The 21159-nt window shown below is 39.6% G+C and overlaps 1 protein-coding gene across 1 annotated transcript in view; it reads right to left on the minus strand.

The window, feature by feature from the left end:
- LOC139727618 (uncharacterized) overlaps positions 1 to 21159 on the minus strand; it is a 116059-nt gene that overhangs the window by 87165 nt on the left and 7735 nt on the right. The window contains exon 2 of the mRNA XM_071638601.1: positions 8897 to 9041. Within this exon, the coding sequence (XP_071494702.1) occupies positions 8897 to 9041 (145 nt within the window). The remainder of the gene's footprint in view (positions 1 to 8896; positions 9042 to 21159) is intronic.

Genomic DNA, 21159 nt, shown 5'->3' on the forward strand with positions numbered 1-21159 from the left:
TAACCCACTCAGCGCCAACATCCTAAAATCCGACTGACATTGTATTTAAAGCATGCTGCCGACGGGACTGGGAGACTTATGACTGACTGCATGGTCAGTTCAATGTACAGTTTAATTCTAGTAAATCATTTAATCTCAGAGTAACAGAATGGTGGAGTTTCATCAAAATTGGACCTAAAATGAGATGAGTCTTAATGTTGCACATATTTTCAGGAATTAGTGACAATAGTAACAACCACATAGGACCTAAATATTATGCAAATTAGTTTAGTTGATGATGTCATGGTCATACAAGTCTTCCACCCCCACATACCCATAAATCTTTACTAAATTTCCTTGTTTTGACAACATACAAAAGAAACAAATATTGGCTCACATTAAATCTCAGTTGTGTGGTAAACAGTCTGGCAGTAATGGCTTTTGGAGGGAAAATGGTTGCACCAGTTCTCAATTTATTGCCCTAAAATATGACATTTCTATGATAGTTTTCAGCAGAGATCAACGAAAGACTTGTATAAGTTGATGACATCATCCCCATGGCTATTAATAAGTTGAATATGTGGTTGTGACCAATACCATTATTTGCAGAATGCACAAGAAACTTTTAATTTTCTCCACTTTCGAATTTCATCTCTAATTTCGCTCAAACTTCTTCCATACTATTCATTTGATTCTACTCTCTTCATCAAAGGCAACTTGAACACGTTGCCATTCTACATGGTACACTACCAAACAGTAAAATCACATAGAACGGCGCTTCCGAACTCCACACAATCAGCTTGTGCAGATCTCAGGCATGCATTACAAGGATTCTTCTCCTGTGCGTGATCCACAAGTGGTGAGGACAGCATCCAATGCAGACGTACCACACATGACGTGTGAATCACTCAGTGGGAATCTGCCTGTTCTCTACCAGAGGACCCAAGAGTGTCATATCCATGCCCTACATGCATGTTTTTATCAGTCATAACATGTCTGGGCCAAGGGCCTTAAAGGGACACGTCCACCTTGTGGCGGAGCAGAACTTTGCATGCAAATCTACACGGGAGTTTTTAAAGGGGAAATTAGCTCATTATGGCAAAATAAGGAACAGGAACTTACAAAGCAAGATTCAAGCGTGACAAACTGTCTACCAAACAGTTGGTCAAAGGTGATAGTAGGGATGACAGATTAGTCTAATATGTGCTTTTTCTTCCACTTTGTTTTAACCCATTCAGACATCAACTCTGTACAAGTTCATCTCACTAGATATGAAATAAAATAAACACAACTTCAACTATCAGAACTGTGAAACTTTTCCATGACAAGGCCAAAAACCCTCACTAGTTGAAGACACCAGAATATGCGAAATGAAAGGAAGACAGTCAATCGAACCAAGGTACCTGCATCACCTTTAAGTGCAAAACCAGAAGGAAGTTGGATTATAGACACAGCTCTTGGAATGTGTCATTCTCAGCCTAGAATATCAGTAACTTCCATAAGTTCATGGGTCTCAAAGACGATGTGATTGTTGCTGCTGTTGTTGTGGACAACATTGACAAGTAGCAAAAACATTCTGAATGTTTGTCAACAATGCATTACACGTTGGAGGCAAAGAGGCAAAAATCAAGAAGACGAGCCAGGTATGGACATTACCAGTGTGGCCCAAGGCCATCTAATTCTTCTTTCTTTCTAAAGTCTTTTAGTGGCCTGATCGGGCTGGTAAAATTCAAAAATGACATTTCATATTTCATATTTCTCTTTTACTTCGGGCCACTACATTTCTTGGTTGGGCCACCAAAATTTCACATTCAAAGATTTAAGTGGCCTGAACAGGTCACCAGAGAAAAATGTCATTGTCGAGCTATGCTATTTGTAGTGGCACGGACAACACGTACAATGTAGTGCAGCGGTGTCATATCGGCTCACACCAGGAACCAGGAAATCTTCAGTGACCACCAACCATCTAAATTCCTACAGACGGTTTTGGTCTGAAACATTTTATTTTCGGATGAGTCTTGTTGGAGCCACAGTATGCCACTTGACCTGCAATGCGTACAACGTCCTTCTATACCATCCATTTCTGACTCCAGGAGTCAACAACACTGGTTTGTTTTCTTTCCTCTTCCCCTTCCCCTCCATTGCCCTGTGGTCATCGGTCATCACCGCTGGCCTAGACCTGCTTGCAACTTCAATGACACTGCAGGAGGCACATTCACACACAACCTGGAAAAGCGCATTTGGAACTACGATTCAAATCACGCCTTACATTTTTTGCGCTCTTGTTCATACATGTACAGCTGTACCTACATTTGTACATGTACATGTACATTGTACACAGGCAAAAAACATTGCAATCCAAATTGCACCAGTCAACGAAGGAAGGAAAAATTGCGACCCAAATCACACCAGTTTGAGCGAGGCCAAATGGTGCATGCATGAGTTCTGGAGTTTGACCTGATTTTGACCAGACTCTGACCTGACTGTCCAGTGCGCACCTTGAATTGTGGAATGTAAAAAACTAATACGACTTACAGAGTGTTTACACACATTTCGCACCACAAACAATCACAACTTTTCTCTGCAAGTGTGACTATTTCGGAAATGTCACACTTAAGTGGTGAGCGGATTGTGATTTAAATCTCATTAAGAGTCATGATCAATTATGTCCACACACATTTAAGAAAAAACTGGGTTTGCATCGTGATTCAAATCACAATGCAAATAATTATGACTATTAGAGGCTGTGTGAATGGGCCTCCTGAGGATCTTCCTCAACAAAGGGAAACAAAGGGAACGGCACACAAGTCTTTCAAGACACCTGCTCCAATAGTCAAAAGTGAAGAGGCCAATTAAATATTGCCAATGGAATCATCAGGTTTGGTGGTAGCAAGGCAGGAAGTGCTTTGATACAACAAACCAGATTTTATGATCGATCCATACATGTATGTAGTTGTGACTCGCCAAAACCAAGGTTCAAATAGTGAACAAGATTATAAAAAGGATTACTGCAAGGTATAACATAACTTTGAAGTTTCATACCTACTTTATATTATCTAGATTTCTCTGTTCAATAATTTGCGAAGACTGAAAGCATCATCCTGTAAACATGTCTTTGACTCAAAAGAAAGACACTTTAGGGCTACTTGTGTGCTCAATTGTTGATTTTTTGTTTTATCCGTTGCGAGCATTATCATAAAGTGACATACATGTAGGCCTACATTGTATGTGTATGTAAATCAGCAGAGTTTAACCATTGATGTACTTTTGAAAGTGAGCCACCACTGTTAAACTGTGCCTTTAACCCGTTCAACATTCTGACTTCAGAGCTGAATATATTGTATAATGTACACAATGATGAACTGAACATTGCTATAAAGGACAGGCTTGATACAGACATGATTCAGCTATACGCTGCCAGACACTGGCATTTCCTCTTCTTGCCATCAACATTCAACGGCTGCCTTAGCAGGATGTGCATGTCATTCCTGACGTCACGACCCCATGATCAGATTTGGAATGTGGCGCATTTTCTGTCCCATTCTGTCCCAACAGCTTCTCACAGCGACCACACATGCACAACCCACACAAAACTCAACTGCGAATTCTCTTCAGAATGCACTATTTAAACCTAGGCAAGGAGCTAATTGGCATTTGTCACTGCTGAAACCCATTGCGCAAGCATTCAATTAAATGACTGGCTTCCTCCCCCCCCCCCCCCCCCCCCATCACCCAAGTCCACTGATCCTACACAAGAGTCATTAACATTTCTCAGGTCGTCAAGAGGAGTGCCAAAATTAATCTAGCTGCGACAATTTCCTGCTCACTCCCTCGCTTTTTTTTAATGTATTACTTATATGACAGGAACTACAGGTAATGCAGAAAAAAGCCTTGCATTAGCCACACTGAAGCAGTAATTTGGCAATGGTCTAACCTGTAGTCATCTTCATATCGACTACTAAAGCCAATTCAACGTATCACAAAATGGCTGGTAAACTTCCGCAGAGGGAGTATAGTGTACAGGCATGCGGCACAACTTCTCCATCAACATCCATATCATCACACCATGGCAACGAGTTGATATTGACTCTTTTATTGTGCTTGTGAACACTACTTCCTCCAAACCATGCCAACTCAATAGAAAAATTATATGATCCCACGCATTATGTCCGAATACTGCATGCTGTATCAAGAAATCGATACGCCTGGCTGCGTACTATGTACATGTAACGTGGAACACACCTTCAACATATGACATGACTTTAGGTATTTAAAACTATAGAAACATTTGTGGCATAAAACTTTCACGAATTGGTGACTGGCGTTAATGCATTGTGCAAACAAAAACTTTCACGTGTGCACATTTTACTTTCACACATCTTGGTTCCTTCCAAAATTCGCAAAAGTTTCATGCACATGAAAATGTCTAGTTTTACAGTATAAATCCAGATGTGTTTTCTTCAAAAGTGCATTGATCACACAAAACAATGCTGTCAACACTCCCAAAACAGCTACAAATAGGATCTACGTCATACAAATTTTCTGTGTTCATTTCCTGAGATGACGAGTTATAATTGCCCTGTAAATAGATTTCTGCACTGCTGACTAAAGCATTCGACATGTACTTCTCATAGTCACTCGTGTCTCATACATCCTGCATGTTTCAAAAGGAAGACTGAAAGTACCATGTAGTCCTAAAACACTCGATCTTCAAAGCACAATTAGATTTTATGTCAGTACTACTATTAGCCTTGTACTTTGCATTATTACCTTTATATAGTGTGCCACAGTGAAACTATAGCTAGCTGCATTTCTACACATCATAAACAACACACATCGCATCATATTGCACGTTTGAATGCTCGCAAGGAGGGCGGACCGGTAAAAACATAGACACAAGATTAAGGTCATATACTTCATATGGTACAAGGCTGCCAATGTACATTTTGTACAATTGTAGCAATACACGTACATGCACATCGTACTTTGCAATTTCCTCCTTAATAGCGTGACTGAAATCCCTATCCAGTAAATTCTACGCAAGATGTCACTACCACGATTAAAAAATAGACTATACATCGAAACATTATATGTACAGCTGTACAATACCACATTTTCATCAAGCCACAGCACATACAAAATAAAAAATATGTCTCTCACTTTTAACCGCAGACAGTCATTTGTTCAAGGGGCGCACACTTTCGAGAACACATTTCTCTTAAATCTTCATATTATATCTTTCCTGATTCGAAACCCTCTGTGAAGTAGAATGATAATTTATGGATTTCATTCCACTGGAAATGTCAGCTGCCAAGAATACTCATTGGCAGGTGCAGGAATAATGGGGAAATTCAGCTTTGACCCTTGCTACACAGACCGCAAGAAGCTTTTATTAATAGCAGTTTGGGTTTCTTTTTCTTTTTTCTCTCTCTCCTTTTTGGTTTTTGAAATTAAACATAAAAAGAGGGTATTGATCAGCACTAAGGAAAGAAAATATCACACCGAAATGTCTTTCAGAAATTTGATAACGTATAGTCTTTGGTTCCAGGTGTGTATCTACCCATATTTTTATTTTCACAATGTTCTCTCTCCTCACAGAAAAGCCAGACTTCCATGACTCTAGGCTGACTCTCTAACATATTTTCGACATTAAAATTGTGGCTTTTGTGCGCTTTGCTGCACATACAATGCAATATTCATATTACAGGCCTTTACAGTCACATACACACACAAAGAGAACACTGGTCTATTTTCAACAAGCTGTGTATTAGTTGTCGAATTAAACTGAAGTGCATCAGTGGATGTGTGGAGCGGGTCTGCAGACACTCCTTGGTAGACTAGCAAAAGTCACAAGCAGTCGTTTCAGATTTAATAGCAATGCACACATAGCGAGTATGCTTGAATGTATGAAAGAAACTCGCTCTGTCTCTCTCTCAACTTCCTTGGAATGAAGTCATCCTTCTGAGCTTCTCCTAAACATGATATCTGGCCGGCAAGTCACAAGAATATACAAATGATGCACAGGATAGAGTGCGTTAGTGTAGGCGTAGTGCACTCGAGGGTATTTACAATTGTGAAACATGCACGAGGCGAAGCCGAGTGCATGTTGCACTACATTGTAAATACCCGAGAGTGAGCTACGCCTACACTAACGCCACGAAATAATCCTGTGCATCATTTGTTTTATAAAATGGGTCGAAAATTCGAAAACTAACATCATTTTTCAGCGTTTTTCACGTACCTTTGTGGGTCAAGACGTCCGAAGATGTTCGTCCCAAACTTTTACGCACGTCGCACTCGCGGAAGTCCCGCACATACAGTATAAGTATAATGGGGGGTTGGGTTTCCGGACACCCGCATGAAAACTTACTTATTTTACATAGAATATGCACCCTTTACCTTAAAGACTTGATATAGACTCCTCATATAGGCCTACTAGACAACATACTCTGAAAACGGCGTGAGAATTAACCTGCTAAATCGTTGGATTTGCTCTTCAAAGTGACTCCATGTACGCGTCCGGTCCCATAACGCTTGGTCTACTGTACTGTACAAAGTGTACGTATAGTACAGTATACGTACGTACGCCACATATGTTACGCACAATAAAGGGAAGACAGGCCGGCCGGCCGGCAGCCCGAACTAGAAGTTGTTTACAGGATTGACAGCGCGTACGCGTATGCATGCAATTCATCAAAGGAGCCGCCGCGCGCACAGACGATCGGCAATCTACCATAGGATTACAGGCAGTGCAGTTGTACTGAAGTAAAGGAAGGAGGTGTGTCTCATTTCAGCGCTTCCTATTGGCTACATTCTTGAACCCATTTTATAATGCCATTTATTGAATAGTCCGTCGCCATGCCGACTGAGCCAAATAAGGTCGGGTCCTCCTAGCCTTCCGCTATTTTCTTCCGCCCAGCTTCTCTTTCGCCAAAACATGTTTTTAGTTTCAATTGCAAGCAAAGTTTGGACAGGCTGATACTGCTACCACAAATTCCTCGCAACGGATCTCCCTTTGGGATTTCTTTTGCAGCTGGCATCAGACTGGATAAAGAAAGGCTTACAGCTTGGGGAACGGTATGGTATGCCACCCGATGACTTGCACATTGAAAAAGTGACATCAATACCCATTCCAGTTCTTGGTTTGTTCTCAGTGCTGAAAATATTTCCTTTGAAATATTTCCTTTGCTTCTTTCGTTTGCTGTGTAATTGCACGATAAGATATCAGTTTGGAGTCAACAGAGTAAAGCGTAATGTGAGCAAAGCACAAGTCCACGCATACAAAACGCAGTGTAACAACATCAATACCTCACAATTTTCATCTTTTGTTCATACTTTCAACCACTGTTTATCAGCATAATTCTAAATCTGTATTTTTGGTTCCATATTGAAGGGTAGAAATGCAAAAAGACACTAAACATTGTTTTCATTTTTTTTTTAGTAAAGTCATAATTGAATAGAGAAAACATTAAATCTTTTCAATGATGCTGCACTCCTCACTATTAAACAAGAAATATTTTTGAAGATATCAAAATCTTCACTAAACATGTATATTTAATAATTTCTTCCCTTGTTTTTTCAGCAGCTTCAGTCTCAAATATCAAATCTCAAATGTTGATAAGAAATGGATAGATCAGTTTTTGCATTTAAACTCTTCATATAGAGGATGCATTCATTCACAATATCATTGATCAATCCCCAGGAATCATATTGGGAGATGGGGGTCATCATTGCACCCAGCTAGTGGGAACAAAGTCACTACATGTATCTCCTCCATGTGTTCAGTCACATCTTTAAACTTTGTACTTTGACAAGCAAATCAGGTTTACAAATAATCACTTGTTACGCGTAAAACAAAAATGACTCATTTTCTACAGAGCTGACACATATGAATTGCCACCAGCACAATCAACAAACTATCAATCAATTGCAACTTTTCGATAGGCAGGGCCTTGTTCTCATCAAGACCATCACCGCACTGTTTACTTGGGATTCTGATAAAATGGAACAATATGGCAAAATTTTTCAAAGCATTTTCCGTCTACCACTTAGGCTTTAAGAGACATCAATTTTACACAAGAAACACTTTTCATCTGGTAGAAAATAGAGACTCTGCACAAAATTTGTCTTTTAGTACTGAAGGGAGAGAATGCAACAAATGGAACAAAACATTTTAGGAATATTTTTCGTTCAATGAATACATATCCTGGCACATCACATTGTGCAGTCTGATCTTGTCAGGGATATCTATTGTGTGTGTGAACAAGGGAGAGATGTTAAGGCTTTAGCAAATAAGTGTAGAATATGGACAACTCGATTTCTGACTTCATTAAAATCAGGACTGTTTGCTTAATTGGGACTAAGGTCCTACCACGTATTCTAAAACCATTCTGCGGTGTAACTAAGTAGCGGGGACTGCACATTCCTGCATAATCAATAACATGGCTCACATGACTGGAAAACACTACTCACATCAAAAAATTTAAAAAAATCATCAAAAAATATGTTCGCTACATGCTGGGATTTTTCTTTAATTAGCTACATGTATCTCAAACTATTATGTACAATGCTGATTTGGGCTTCAGCAATCCAAACATACAAAGTCATCCTAAGCAATATAGTGCATTTAGTGCACAATATATGTAACATTATATAAAACAATCTGAAAAGGCAACTCTTGTAAATTTTTTATTAGTATTGATGATTTAATGAAAGGAGATGATGTTTAAATCATTTTCTGTCACAGTGCTTTCCACCATGCTATAATATGTAAACTTTGCCACAATACAGTCCTTGACATGGAAGGCTGTTTGTCTTGTTGCATCTGAAAAATAAAGACAATACTGATTCATTCAATCACTCATTCATCGTGGCCACGCATGCCACCTGCACCAGGAGACGAATGCAGTCCACTCACCTTAGGTTTAGGTACGACAGAGCGGTGAGGTTGATGATCTCGGGAGGAACCACGCGGATGACATTATTGTAACAGTTCACCCTCTGGAGGGCGGTGTACGCACAGATTTCGCAAGGCAGCTCGGCGAGCTTGTTCTTTGACAAATCTGCAAGACAAAAATATACAGAGAGTACGGACATCAAATCTCAAATCGGTCACAAAAATATCAGAACTACAAAAGTACTCGTCAGGGGCCTGCAATGTAAACATACAGACAGAGTCCTCGGCTGAATGCACACGAGGAGTGATTGGAAAAGTTTAATACGAGGGGGGTTCACACCGATGCGAATTGACATGATACAAATCTCAGGATTTACATCACGATCCTTTATTATAGCTTAAGATTTTTGTCAGTGTGGACATAAAAATCTCACTATAATAGCATGATCAGCATCGCAATCCGAATTCCAAGAAATCTTGTGATTGTTTCCGAACTACTGCAATAGGTGGAGAAATAGCACGATAATTTGCTAAATTTTGGTAAATTTTGCATTTTCTTTGTTGTTTTTTCACATCCAACAAAAAGAAAAATTTGAATGCACGGTCAATGACACTTGTGAGGCCATGACATCATCGCCTCATCTATCTAATACTGCTTTTTTTCTTTTCAATTTCTTTTTCCCCCTTTTTTTTTAACAATATCACTGTTTGATGTTGCATTGAAACATTACTATTGTATAACACATTTCTCATTTTAGGTCAAATTCTAATTAAACCTGACCATCCTGTTGGATTTTACTCCATTTCTCAAAGCTGATTGATGAAGGATTGAAAGAGGGTTTTACATGGTACAATAGCACTCTACCAATACAAAATGTAGAAACTTTACACATTGCTCGTCGACAATACTGGGATTTCGTAGCTGGTCATTTTAGAGATGCTTCAGCTAGGGAACAATTTTCTTTTCTTTCTTTCTTTCTTTTTTTTTTTTTTTTTGGGGGGGGGGAGAAATTTCAGTGGTTTTCCTGTGGAGGATATCCTCTAGTTCGTTTCCTGTCAACTAACACTGCCTAGAGTAGTCTAGAAAATTCAGACTGTATTGTATGTTTGTTTGTTTGTTTTAATTAAATGCTTCCGTGCACTACCAATGTTGAATGGGTATGTTGATCATGACAATGAAACAAATCAACTGTTCATTTCCGGAACCAGCCAGCCATGAGGCGACTTTCATGTGACCTCTTCTACCCAATGTGCACTAGACAACCACATGCCACATTTTTGCGGCTATTTATATGATATGGCTGGGTCTCATTCACTGCACATTGGGAAAAAATTCAGGCAAACAATTGTATAACAGGAATTTCACACTGAGTAATGAATGACAATTCAAAATATGATTAAGTGTGTTTTTGTTTCATGGTTTGGCTTTCATGCTGTTGTTTTTTTATGTTTCCTCTTCTTTTCTGTGGTGGAGAGTGACACACTATTATGCTTCACTGCCAATAGGTCCTACACATCTTTTACACACAGCATCACATGCAGTACACTAGTAGTATAGACTCATCTTCTTGCCTGACAACCCATGTAAGAAAGACATGCACCAAAAGAATGCAGACATGAACAAAACAGCCACCTCTTCTATTGGATGTACCCTTAACTTGTAACTTAAACAGAATGCATAAAGATTGCTCAGCAAAATTTTGAGTAATGTCAACTGAGGAAGTATACAAAAAGCATCTTTATTACACAAATGAGTACTGTATGCCTACTAAGAGTCTGTTAGAGTTGGGTTCATACTGACACGTACATAACTTACTGTGTGATGTGGTTTGTTTAAAGAAAAAACAATGACAAAGAAAACAAAAGTTGACAGACTGTATTTTCACAGTCGAATCAAAGCTGATAGCACAGCTGATCACAGACCAGCGTGCGATCATTTTACCATCATTGCCTCCTGACGAATATCGGTATTGATGCTTTGAAATGGGACTACAAGGCTTTGAATGAAAAGAATAAATCGCATGTAAAGAGATCCTGGGCCTTAAAACCACATTTCCTGTGGCCTACATACCGCACCCTATTCTATAAGCTTTAGTGTTTTACACATAAACAAATAGGTAGCATATCTGGGACCATAACATATTATCTTTAATCGACCTACGCAGTGTGTCCTGGTGAAGTCAACAGCTGAACTTTTGAGAAAATCAAATGGATCCATTGCAACTTTCAGGATTCAAAGGTGTATAAGACTGTGGAAATCTAGAATGATAGATATCCATTCAATACGTCAGTTAATATTATTTATTGATTCATTAAAGGAAAGTCTAACTAAGAACTGATTAAAATGAAATTGGGGAAATTGGGGAAATGATAAGACACACAATCCTCAGGACTGCGTCTGAAAGTCAAACTCGAATATTGGTTGTCAGCTAGTATGTTCAGAAATGCAGAGTGCAATACAAATCTGTTTCCATGGAAACAACTAAAAAGGAAAATCTGTTGTTGGCTATTACAGGGACTGTACAGTACTGGTTGAGGTGAGGATTAAGCTTGTAACATCTTGGAAGATATTTAGAAACCACTCTATGAAATGTTAAAGAGCATACAATTCTAAGAGGAATCAAAAGTTTGTTTGATGAAAATCAGTTTTGAAATGACTGAGATATCCAAAAACAAGGTAAAACAAAGAAATCTTAATAAAAGCCGTGGCCTGTCGATTTTATTAGGATTGCTTTTTTGGATATCTCAGCCATTTCCAGACGAATTTTCATCAAATAAACGTTGAATCCTTCTTGGAATGACATGCTCTTTCATATTTCATAAGAGGTTTCTCATTATCTCACCAAAAAATGTTATAAACCTGAAAATGAGTCTCAACCAAAACTACGTTCCCTTTAAGCTAAACCTTGCGTTCACCTAATCCAATGATGGTAAATGCTACAAGAACAAACTGAGATCCCAACACTGAGTGATGTCAGGGACAGACTGACAGATTCCCTTTAAACTCTCAGGAGACATCCAAAGTGATATTTATGACAGCCAGACCCGACATGACGCAGACAGTTATTTCTCGCTGATCACAAACTGGAAAGAGTGGAGGGGGGGGGGGGATGGGGGAGGTGAGAGAGGGAAGGAAAATATGGATGGCCACGTGTACCACTTCTCAAAACTGCACATTTCTCCTTCTGTATCCCCTCCTGCATCCATATGAAGGGCAAAGCTATCACACACACACAAGTGCAGTGTATCCAGATGAGTCACGCGGAACCGAAATAGCACGATAATCCCAGCCGGGGCTGCCGAAATCAGATCACATTATGGCCCCCACGACGACTACGACTGAACCTCACCACTCGCATCACTCCGCACTAGAGCATTGTGCATGTGAGCATCATCTTCGTCATACAGTTAGGAGAGCTGGGAGGGCTGATCGCATTATTGCTCATTACATTTAATACCCTTCATCTAGCTGAAACGTATTTGTGGTGGATAGGCCAAAATATGCTCAACAAACATGTACACTGTACACACAGTAGCAGGGAGAATCAGGAATATATCTTCTCTCGTATACTTCCACTGCCGGTGTTAATACAGGCCTACAATGTATAGGAACAATTAATGACATTGGATTCACACTGAACAATTCTCACAGATAATGTATTTTGAATCATTTATCTATCCAGAACATTTTGCTGATTTATTCCGTCATTATAGATTTACTCCACCAGTAAATGTTAGTCCATTATTGTATTTGATATTAAAGCATTGTATTATAGGCCTATATGATAATCCTTGGTAGATATAGGCCTACAGTTGTAGCTTGTATCCGTTTTCTACATTAAATAGAATGCATGTACACTTGTACATAATGTGCAAGCACAGCACCAAATATTCCGGAAGGCCCAAAATAATCTGATCAGCACAAATAGATTTTAAGAAAAGCTGTTTCAAAGCATGTGATTAATAGAATTTTAAGTCTGATTGTCATGAACCAGTCAGAGATCTGTTTGTGTGATTTGACTGCATTTCATTCATAATGCTCTAACTTGAAATATGAAGTAGAGCCTCTATCACTTCAACATACTTGTAATTACTGGTATCACCCATGATTAACCAGTTGAGGATGAGTCCCAAGTATACTTGGGCATGGGTCTATGGGAATGCGTGTTGTAGCAAAACCAGCCCGTCCTCAACAACAGGTTAAGAACTTCAAGGATAATACTGTTTAAAAAGACACACAAAATTTGAATTACACTTTGCCCAAAATGAAGAACTCCATGAAGCCTATCATACAATGTACATGTACCCCAGTTACCAGGTATTCTTTTATTACAGCAGGGCTGTGAAAGACCCTCCCCAATCAAAGTTTTATGCTTGCAATACCCATTATTTTACTTGGGCTCAATATATGAGGGGGGGGGGGGTGGCTGCACTCCTCTCAGAGTTGCCATTTTTGGCAGCCACTTTCCACATTTCCTGTCAGTGGCAACAAAGCTGTGGGGTGACTTGTGTACCACGTGTTGTTGTTTTCCCAGATGCTCAACAAGATCGCCTAATGCACGCTACATTGTACTTGTATCGGAGCCAAACCACACTCCCCGAGCCCTTCAGCCCAAAAGGGGGTGCGGGCAGCGGTGAGGGATCACAAACACGCTATGATGGGAGCGTGGAGATCTTTTCTGCCAGTTGCTTCTCATCATGAAAATGTACTGTAGATTGACATATAAAGTCATCTTGATCGGGTGCCAAACGGTGCCAACCGCACGAATCCATTTACATGTACAACGTATGATGGTCCTGTACTGTATACAGTATGTGTACCTCCACACAGCAGCCCTGCATTGTATTTGAACGTAGAGTGTACATAATGTACATGTACCCAATGCAAGCAGGATCATGAAAACTACAGCTGTATGTAAGATGTATAATATCATTATATTTGCATTCTTCATTCCCAAGAAATGTACACAGCAGCAGCACATGCATTGTCATTTTACTACCTCAATGCAAGCTACAGGATACGTTACATTGTATGTTGAAGCACTGAATGTCTTACCATTTATTATAAAATGGGTTCAAGAATGTAGCCAATAGGAAGCGCTGAAATGAGACACACCTCCTTCCTTTACTTCAGTACAACTGCACTGCCTGTAATCCTATGGTAGATTGCCGATCGTCTGTGCGCGCGGCGGCTCCTTTGATGAATTGCATGCATACGCGTACGCGCTGTCAATCCTGTAAACAACTTCTAGTTCGGGCTGCCGGCCGGCCGGCCTGTCTTCCCTTGTGCATAACATATGTGGCGTACGTACGTATACTGTACTATACGTACACTTTGTACAGTATAGTACAGTAGACCAAGCGTTATGGGACCGGACGCGTACATGGAGTCACTTTGAAGAGCAAATCCAACGATTTAGCAGGTTAATTCTCACGCCGTTTTCAGAGTATGTTGTCTAGTAGGCCTATATGAGGAGTCTATATCAAGTCTTTAAGGTAAAGGGTGCATATTCTATGTCAAGTAAGTAAGTTTTCATGCGGGTGTCCGGAAACCCAACCCCCCATTATACTTATACTGTATGTGCGGGACTTCCGCGAGTGCGACGTGCGTAAAAGTTTGGGACGAACATCTTCGGACGTCTTGACCCACAAAGGTACGTGAAAAACGCTGAAAAATGATGTTAGTTTTCGAATTTTCGACCCATTTTATAAAACAAATGATGCACAGGATTATTTCGTGGCGTTAGTGTAGGCGTAGCTCACTCTCGGGTATTTACAATGTAGTGCAACATGCACTCGGCTTCGCCTCGTGCATGTTTCACAATTGTAAATACCCTCGAGTGCACTACGCCTACACTAACGCACTCTATCCTGTGCATCATTTGTATATTATTGCACAAACAAGGACTATATAACAGCGTTGAAGTTGAACTACTGTATACACATCCATTTTTGCATTATTAAATACCGGTACATAGTATTCCATATAAAGCCATTATCTTATCAACTATAAATTATGTAACAGGAAGATCTTTGGGCAATATGAATGGTCACTGCAACAGCACAGAGGAATGCAATGTGTAACGAACAGCACCTACAGTGTATGTATCCCATCACAGTAATCTGAAACAGACCATAATCATTTCCAGTATCAAAGAACTACAAAGTGTACGTGTATCTTGTTGAGTTTTACACTTTGTGGGAGTTCACGATAAATTCTTTATTATTACCGGTACATTATGCAAAGAATTTGTTTAAAGCTGTACATGTTAAACTGTATATCCTGAGGAAAATAGTGATTGGATTAAGAACTTCAGGAATACATACATGTACAATGCAGCAGTGTTCTGTGTAAATCACTGCAAAAATGTCTGTGTCTATAATTTGACAAACAAAAGACCTAAAAAGTAGGATTTACGCTACAAGAGCTACAGACTGTATACAGCATTTACAGAGCCAACTGCACTCACTGACATAAAGGTTTGAATCCCTCCCAGACCCTCAGCTGGGAGCAGCCAAGCCCTGCCCTAAGGTTGCATTTGCAAGGGGGCAAAACGCTGAAATAGACTCCAACGGAAATCCCCTGATCCACACTTGAACCTTACTACCCGTCCCGCTGGGACAGTCGCGAGGAGCACTCAACTTCCTTCGCCCTACCCTCTGTCCCAATAAACCAGCTATGCCTGTAGAAAACCCCCTCAGTCAAGCAACAGCCGTGTACAAAGCAACAGATGATATTCTTTAAAATGCATTATACTGAGCCCATGATGTATCTTTGTGTGTACATCACTCCTCTTGCTTTCTAAAATGTATGCAGATGTGCCAGCCTTTAGATCTTTGTACACCAAGAAATTTCACTTCCATGTTTGAGTTGACTTTTTTTGTACGCTGTGGTTAAAAACATCACAACAACAACCAAAATAAAAACAAACAAACATAGGGGGCAATTCACGCTGACAGTGAAAAATTATGACATCAAAATAACTGACATTTTGGTGAAACTTGCTGGGCAAATTGCCACAAGCTGCCTCAAATACTGCCAGGAAAATTCCCACATTAGAAAGTGATTTTTCTAACTTTGCTATAAAAAAACAGGGTTTCTGCAATTAGCTGAGTACATGCATAGACCTACATAACATGAAAGAAACTCATGATATTTGTCACATGGTGTCCACACACTGTTTTTTTGTGACTAGGGTTACATGACTATAGAGGCACCATCACCAAATGAGTATGATTCAAAAACTATCACAAGCTGAAAACACTTAGATGACATTTCAGTCCAACAAAGAAATCAATCAAAACCTCATGACACAAATTCTGAAGCAGTGAGTGACCAGAGTATTGTTGTGAACTACACCTAATATCCAGAAACATTCTCTGCATGAAACATTTGCAAATTGGAATGGAACCAGTGGCATTTTTGGCAGCATGAAAATTTCTCTAATCGCCACTGGTGCTCAGTGCATTGTGTAGACAAGAAACTTTTGCTTGCACTTTACTTTCACGAATCTTGGCTCCTTGTGAAATTCACGAAAGTTTCATGCAAGCAAAACTTTCTGGTTTTACATTATAGAACACATATGTTGTACACAGAGAGTTCTCACTGGGTAGACTATTGCAAAACATGCCAGTACGTATTTATATCTGTACGTTTTGTGCTGTATGTACATGTACATGTAGAGCTGTAGATCTTTATTTGTCGCAGTAAACTTTTTTTTCTTTTCCCCTACTTTGATGTTATACATGTTTTGTTACTCTTTTTTTTTAGGAAGGGGGTAGGCAGAAGTTTGATGAATTTGCTTCTGTTCTACTTTTAGGTATTGTGTTTCATTTGGAAACCATACTGTTGATGACAACCCCAGCATGTGATTTATAGTCCTGGCATTATGTTACAACTAACGCTCTGATTCCTTGCAATTAAACACAGCTGAATGGGTAAGTGATATTGACATGTACACAAAAGCCATACTATATTATATGGATGGCTACAATCAATTTGGCCTGACATCATAAGGAATATATCATTCAGGGCATTACAAGAAAAAAAAATAATTCCCATTTGTCCAAATGGTCATTCAAAAGCAAGGGCCTTCATACTTTTAGCAGGCAGGTATCCATTCATTATAGTTGCCTGAGAGCACTGTTTGGTTGCACTGGGCAAACATGTAAAGGACTTCACACTTACAGCATCCTTCCATGTACACATATTGTACACCACAGTGTACTGACGATATACTGTGTCACACCACACCACACCACACCACCAAAAAAAAAACAAAAACAAGAGACCTGGGGGTCTCGCGCTCACCTGAGTATCACAAGTCCACCTTCCACACAGTACACATACATTGTAGCACTACCAAAGCTTTTAGTTTACAATAAATTTTATTAAAGATTTGAACAGACTGAACTTTAATTTTGGGGTTTTGTCTGTGTTGTACAAACACAGTGTACATTCTATCACCCAAGTGATAATAAGTGCCAAGCTTGGTGAAATTTGACCAGGGATGCATTCTCAAGGAAAAGATAAAAATTACTATTAAGTGCAATTAAGGTCCATTTTAAGGGAGGCAACCCTGGATCTGACGTAAACAAATTTGAATCTACAACTGTACGGTCATCAGTATACTTTATACTCATGGTATTAATTTTAGCTCTATCATTTCTGGTTCTAAAAAATGAGATTCTTAAAGATTCTTTAAGGGGGTTGGACCCCCTGGGGCCCCCTGGGGGAGCATGGTGCCCATTTGAATATACGAAGATCCTGTACCCCTAGGAATGCTACCTATCAAGTTAGGTGAAAATCCATCATGGGATTTTCAAGAAGAAGATGAAAATAAACAATTTAGGCCCCATTTGGACCCCCCTCCCCACTTCCCGGGCACCAAGAGGAGCACCCCTTGCTATGCCATAAACAAACTTGAAACTGAGGTCATCAATGCACCAACTTACAGAAGATAAGTTTGCTCTACCACTTCTGGTTCTAGAGAAGAAGGTTTTAAAATATTCTTTAATTTTGGGGGGTTACATAGGTGGGGGCAGCGAATAAAGATCACTTCAATCGCACCAATCTTGTCTCCCCTAGCTAGTGTGCCTTGAGGTGGTATGCCATCAGAATAAATGGTGTTGCACTGTACGCAGCGCTGCACACTGGCACTGGTCTGACGGTCCCGGACCAGTAAAATTCACTGTCAGACCAGTAACTTTTTCAGGAATGGACCAGTGAAAAATGGAAAAACTAGGTACCTACTGGTCCGACAGACAGGTCGGACCAGTAAGAGAAATGGGCTAGTGTGCAGCCCTGCTGTAAGAAACATGTTCTACAATACTGCATACACAGACACCTTTGACAGTGAGCTTATCACATGTACAGTGTATGGCTTATCTGTACAGGAAAGTCAGTAAAAGTACAAAGATAATACTGATGATTAGCTATGCAGGGATTGCCATCTTTTTTTTTTTCTTTTTGGCTTGTTTTACAAAGAACAAAATAAAAATACTTTGGTTGTTCACTACACCATGGAATGGGTCAACTGGCAGATTATGTCAGTGGTATGACAGACTTCTATTATCGTAACCGCATGATTACAGTAGGCCCAGGACAAATTTCTATTTGGTGACTTGTAACCAGAATTGTGAAAGTGCCTGCAAAAGATTTTGTGTCTTTCTCCCATATACATTGTAAGTCAAACTATATGAACAATTCCCATAATTACTGTTGCCCGAAACAATTTTGATTGTCAATGATTTCTATTACTGAATGGCACTTGGGAGGTCCGCCTCCTGATGGCACGCTGTTCGCATTCATGCTGGACATAATGTCAATATTTAGCATTTTATACCCACACAATTTCTATACAGTTGTTTTGAAAGACATTTGAAACTGCTTTGATCACCTTCCTGGCCTAACATTCCACAACTCGAAATGTACATGTAGCCCTATGACATGCATAAAGTATGACTCAGGGCCGGTGGAGCATTTTCAAAAGTAGGGGTGCCCTTCCGGGTTTCATGAGCTACCTGTAACAAGCAAAAAAAGAAAAAAAGCTCATCTCTCCCCTTCCACTTCCGAGTTTCTTCAGCTGACAAAAAAGAAAAAAAAAAGGGTCTTCGACGCAAAAACATAACCTTTTCGCGCTCACACTTCAAGTTCAAGACCTCTATCTATTTCTTTTTAGTGCCACTTACGTACTTCTGGGTTAAAAAAAAAGTGGGGGGGGGGGCCCAAAGTGATGACACTTTATGTATTCCTTTGGCCTATGGTGCACAAAAAGTGGGGGGGGGGGGGGGGGGCGAGCCCCCACGCCCCCGTTCCGCCGGCCATGTGACTCATACCTGATCTGCAAGTCATTGAAATCATGCTACCAATGAATGAGGGAAGGGGGGGGTGAGAAAACTATCAAAATGTTGGTTTATAGCATCTGATTAGCAAGTCACACCTGCAGATCTAGACAGGAAAATCCTGGTTGCCGCTAATGATACCATCTCCATTTTAATTACCACAACCACCCCTTAACCCTCTGAGGGCTATATAACCTTAACCCGTTGAGGACGGACTGATTTTGCTACAACACGCATTTCCCATAGACACCTGCCCGAGTATACTGGGGACTCGTCCTCAACGGGTTAAAGGTATTATTTACCATTGGGAGCAGTGATTTAAAAGATGTTTGAGTTATCACATTTGATGCATATGTCTGGGTTAGTTGTATCACACCCTACCATATGTATAAAAAATTTGTGATAAAGCCTAATATTTAGGGAGATATGACTATTTTTTCTTCAATAAACCATAACTGTAAATGGTTTATTCTAATAATATACATCATATTATAAACCTAATATTCACATTTTGTATTTAGGAATACTCATATCTGTACCATAAATACTGATTAACATTATTACATTGGTTGTTTCTATCCCTGACTCACATTTCAGAACTATTTGGAAGCACTATAGCTGGGTTTTTGTTTCATCTGCAAATGGTAATAATAAAAGGCTACTGATGATTTATTGCTGTACAGAACAAACAGGAGGTGGATTATTCACATTAGAATCACTGTAAGACCAGAAATACATCAACTCGCAAAATTAAAAATAAAAAAAAATCACCTTCTGTATGAGAAAAGTCCTAATTCATGGAGTATCATACTTTCAAAATACACCATACAAAACATTTGCAAGATGTGGATATTTGTGTGTGTGTGTGTGTGTGCAGAAAAAAAAAAATATCATCATTTACAACACATTTATGCCTCATCATATAAATCTGCATTTATAAGCAAATGATCATCTTTACAAAATTTTCAATCAGATTACAGACTTTCTTTCTGAACTATACCGACAGTCCTCATGAACAAGAATGTTAGAAAATGTCAGAATAGGTCAAATTCAATAATTCACAATACATTTCTCTGTGTCCTCCTGATAAAAGCTCCCTATAAGTGTCTATTTACCGAACGCAATTACATGCATAATTATAATTTTCATGAGTTTCACTCAAAGGTCACACGTCATGGCTGGGGTCCTGGGAGATCCATTAAACTCTATATCCGACAAGAAAGGAAGTTAGGATGTCTGATATGGCAACACAATCAAGGAAACTCCACCTCTTTCCTTCCCTCTCCTCCCCCCCCCCCCCTCCCCGTCTACCCTTCCCCTGCCGCCCTTCCACCCCATCCCTACAGTCAACATCAAGCATGTTCACACATTAATACAATGTGTAACTCAAAGGCCCAATTTCACGAAGGTGGTACAAATGAAACCATGGAGCGCCAAGTATCGCATGGGATATTTCTTTACGAAATTGGTCATTTCGTCTACAAAATGACTGTTTCGTTAACGAAATTATCATTTCGTGGACGAAATGTTCATTTTGTCACAAAATGTTGTCATTTCGTTACAAAATAGTCATTTCATCGACAAGTCTTCGGGCCAAAGAGAGCTGTCTGGACCACCAATAGTTGTACACTGACGCCTGCATCACCATCTTAACACGGTACATTTCCTCAAAAATGTTATTATGACTGCCATACATCGTACTGTTGACTAAAATGTATAGTAAAATGCAAAAGTTATTTTTTTTAATAATAACACATTACACAGTTACCCGCGTATTCAAAATATACACAGCCTATACAGTTACAGGGCAAGATGTTGTACTAGGAATACGTATCTGACCATTCATTATGCATTAAATAGCGCACTATACAGTATGTACCGGTACTTGTTATTGTGGTCTGCAGGGGGCACTTGTGTGCAAAAATCCAAAGTCTGATAAC

Source organism: Diadema antillarum, unplaced genomic scaffold (genome assembly GCF_040938485.1).
Source record: "Diadema antillarum isolate AM-2024a unplaced genomic scaffold, OU_Dant_1.0 seq00000136_RagTag, whole genome shotgun sequence".
NCBI lineage: Eukaryota > Metazoa > Echinodermata > Echinoidea > Diadematoida > Diadematidae > Diadema > Diadema antillarum.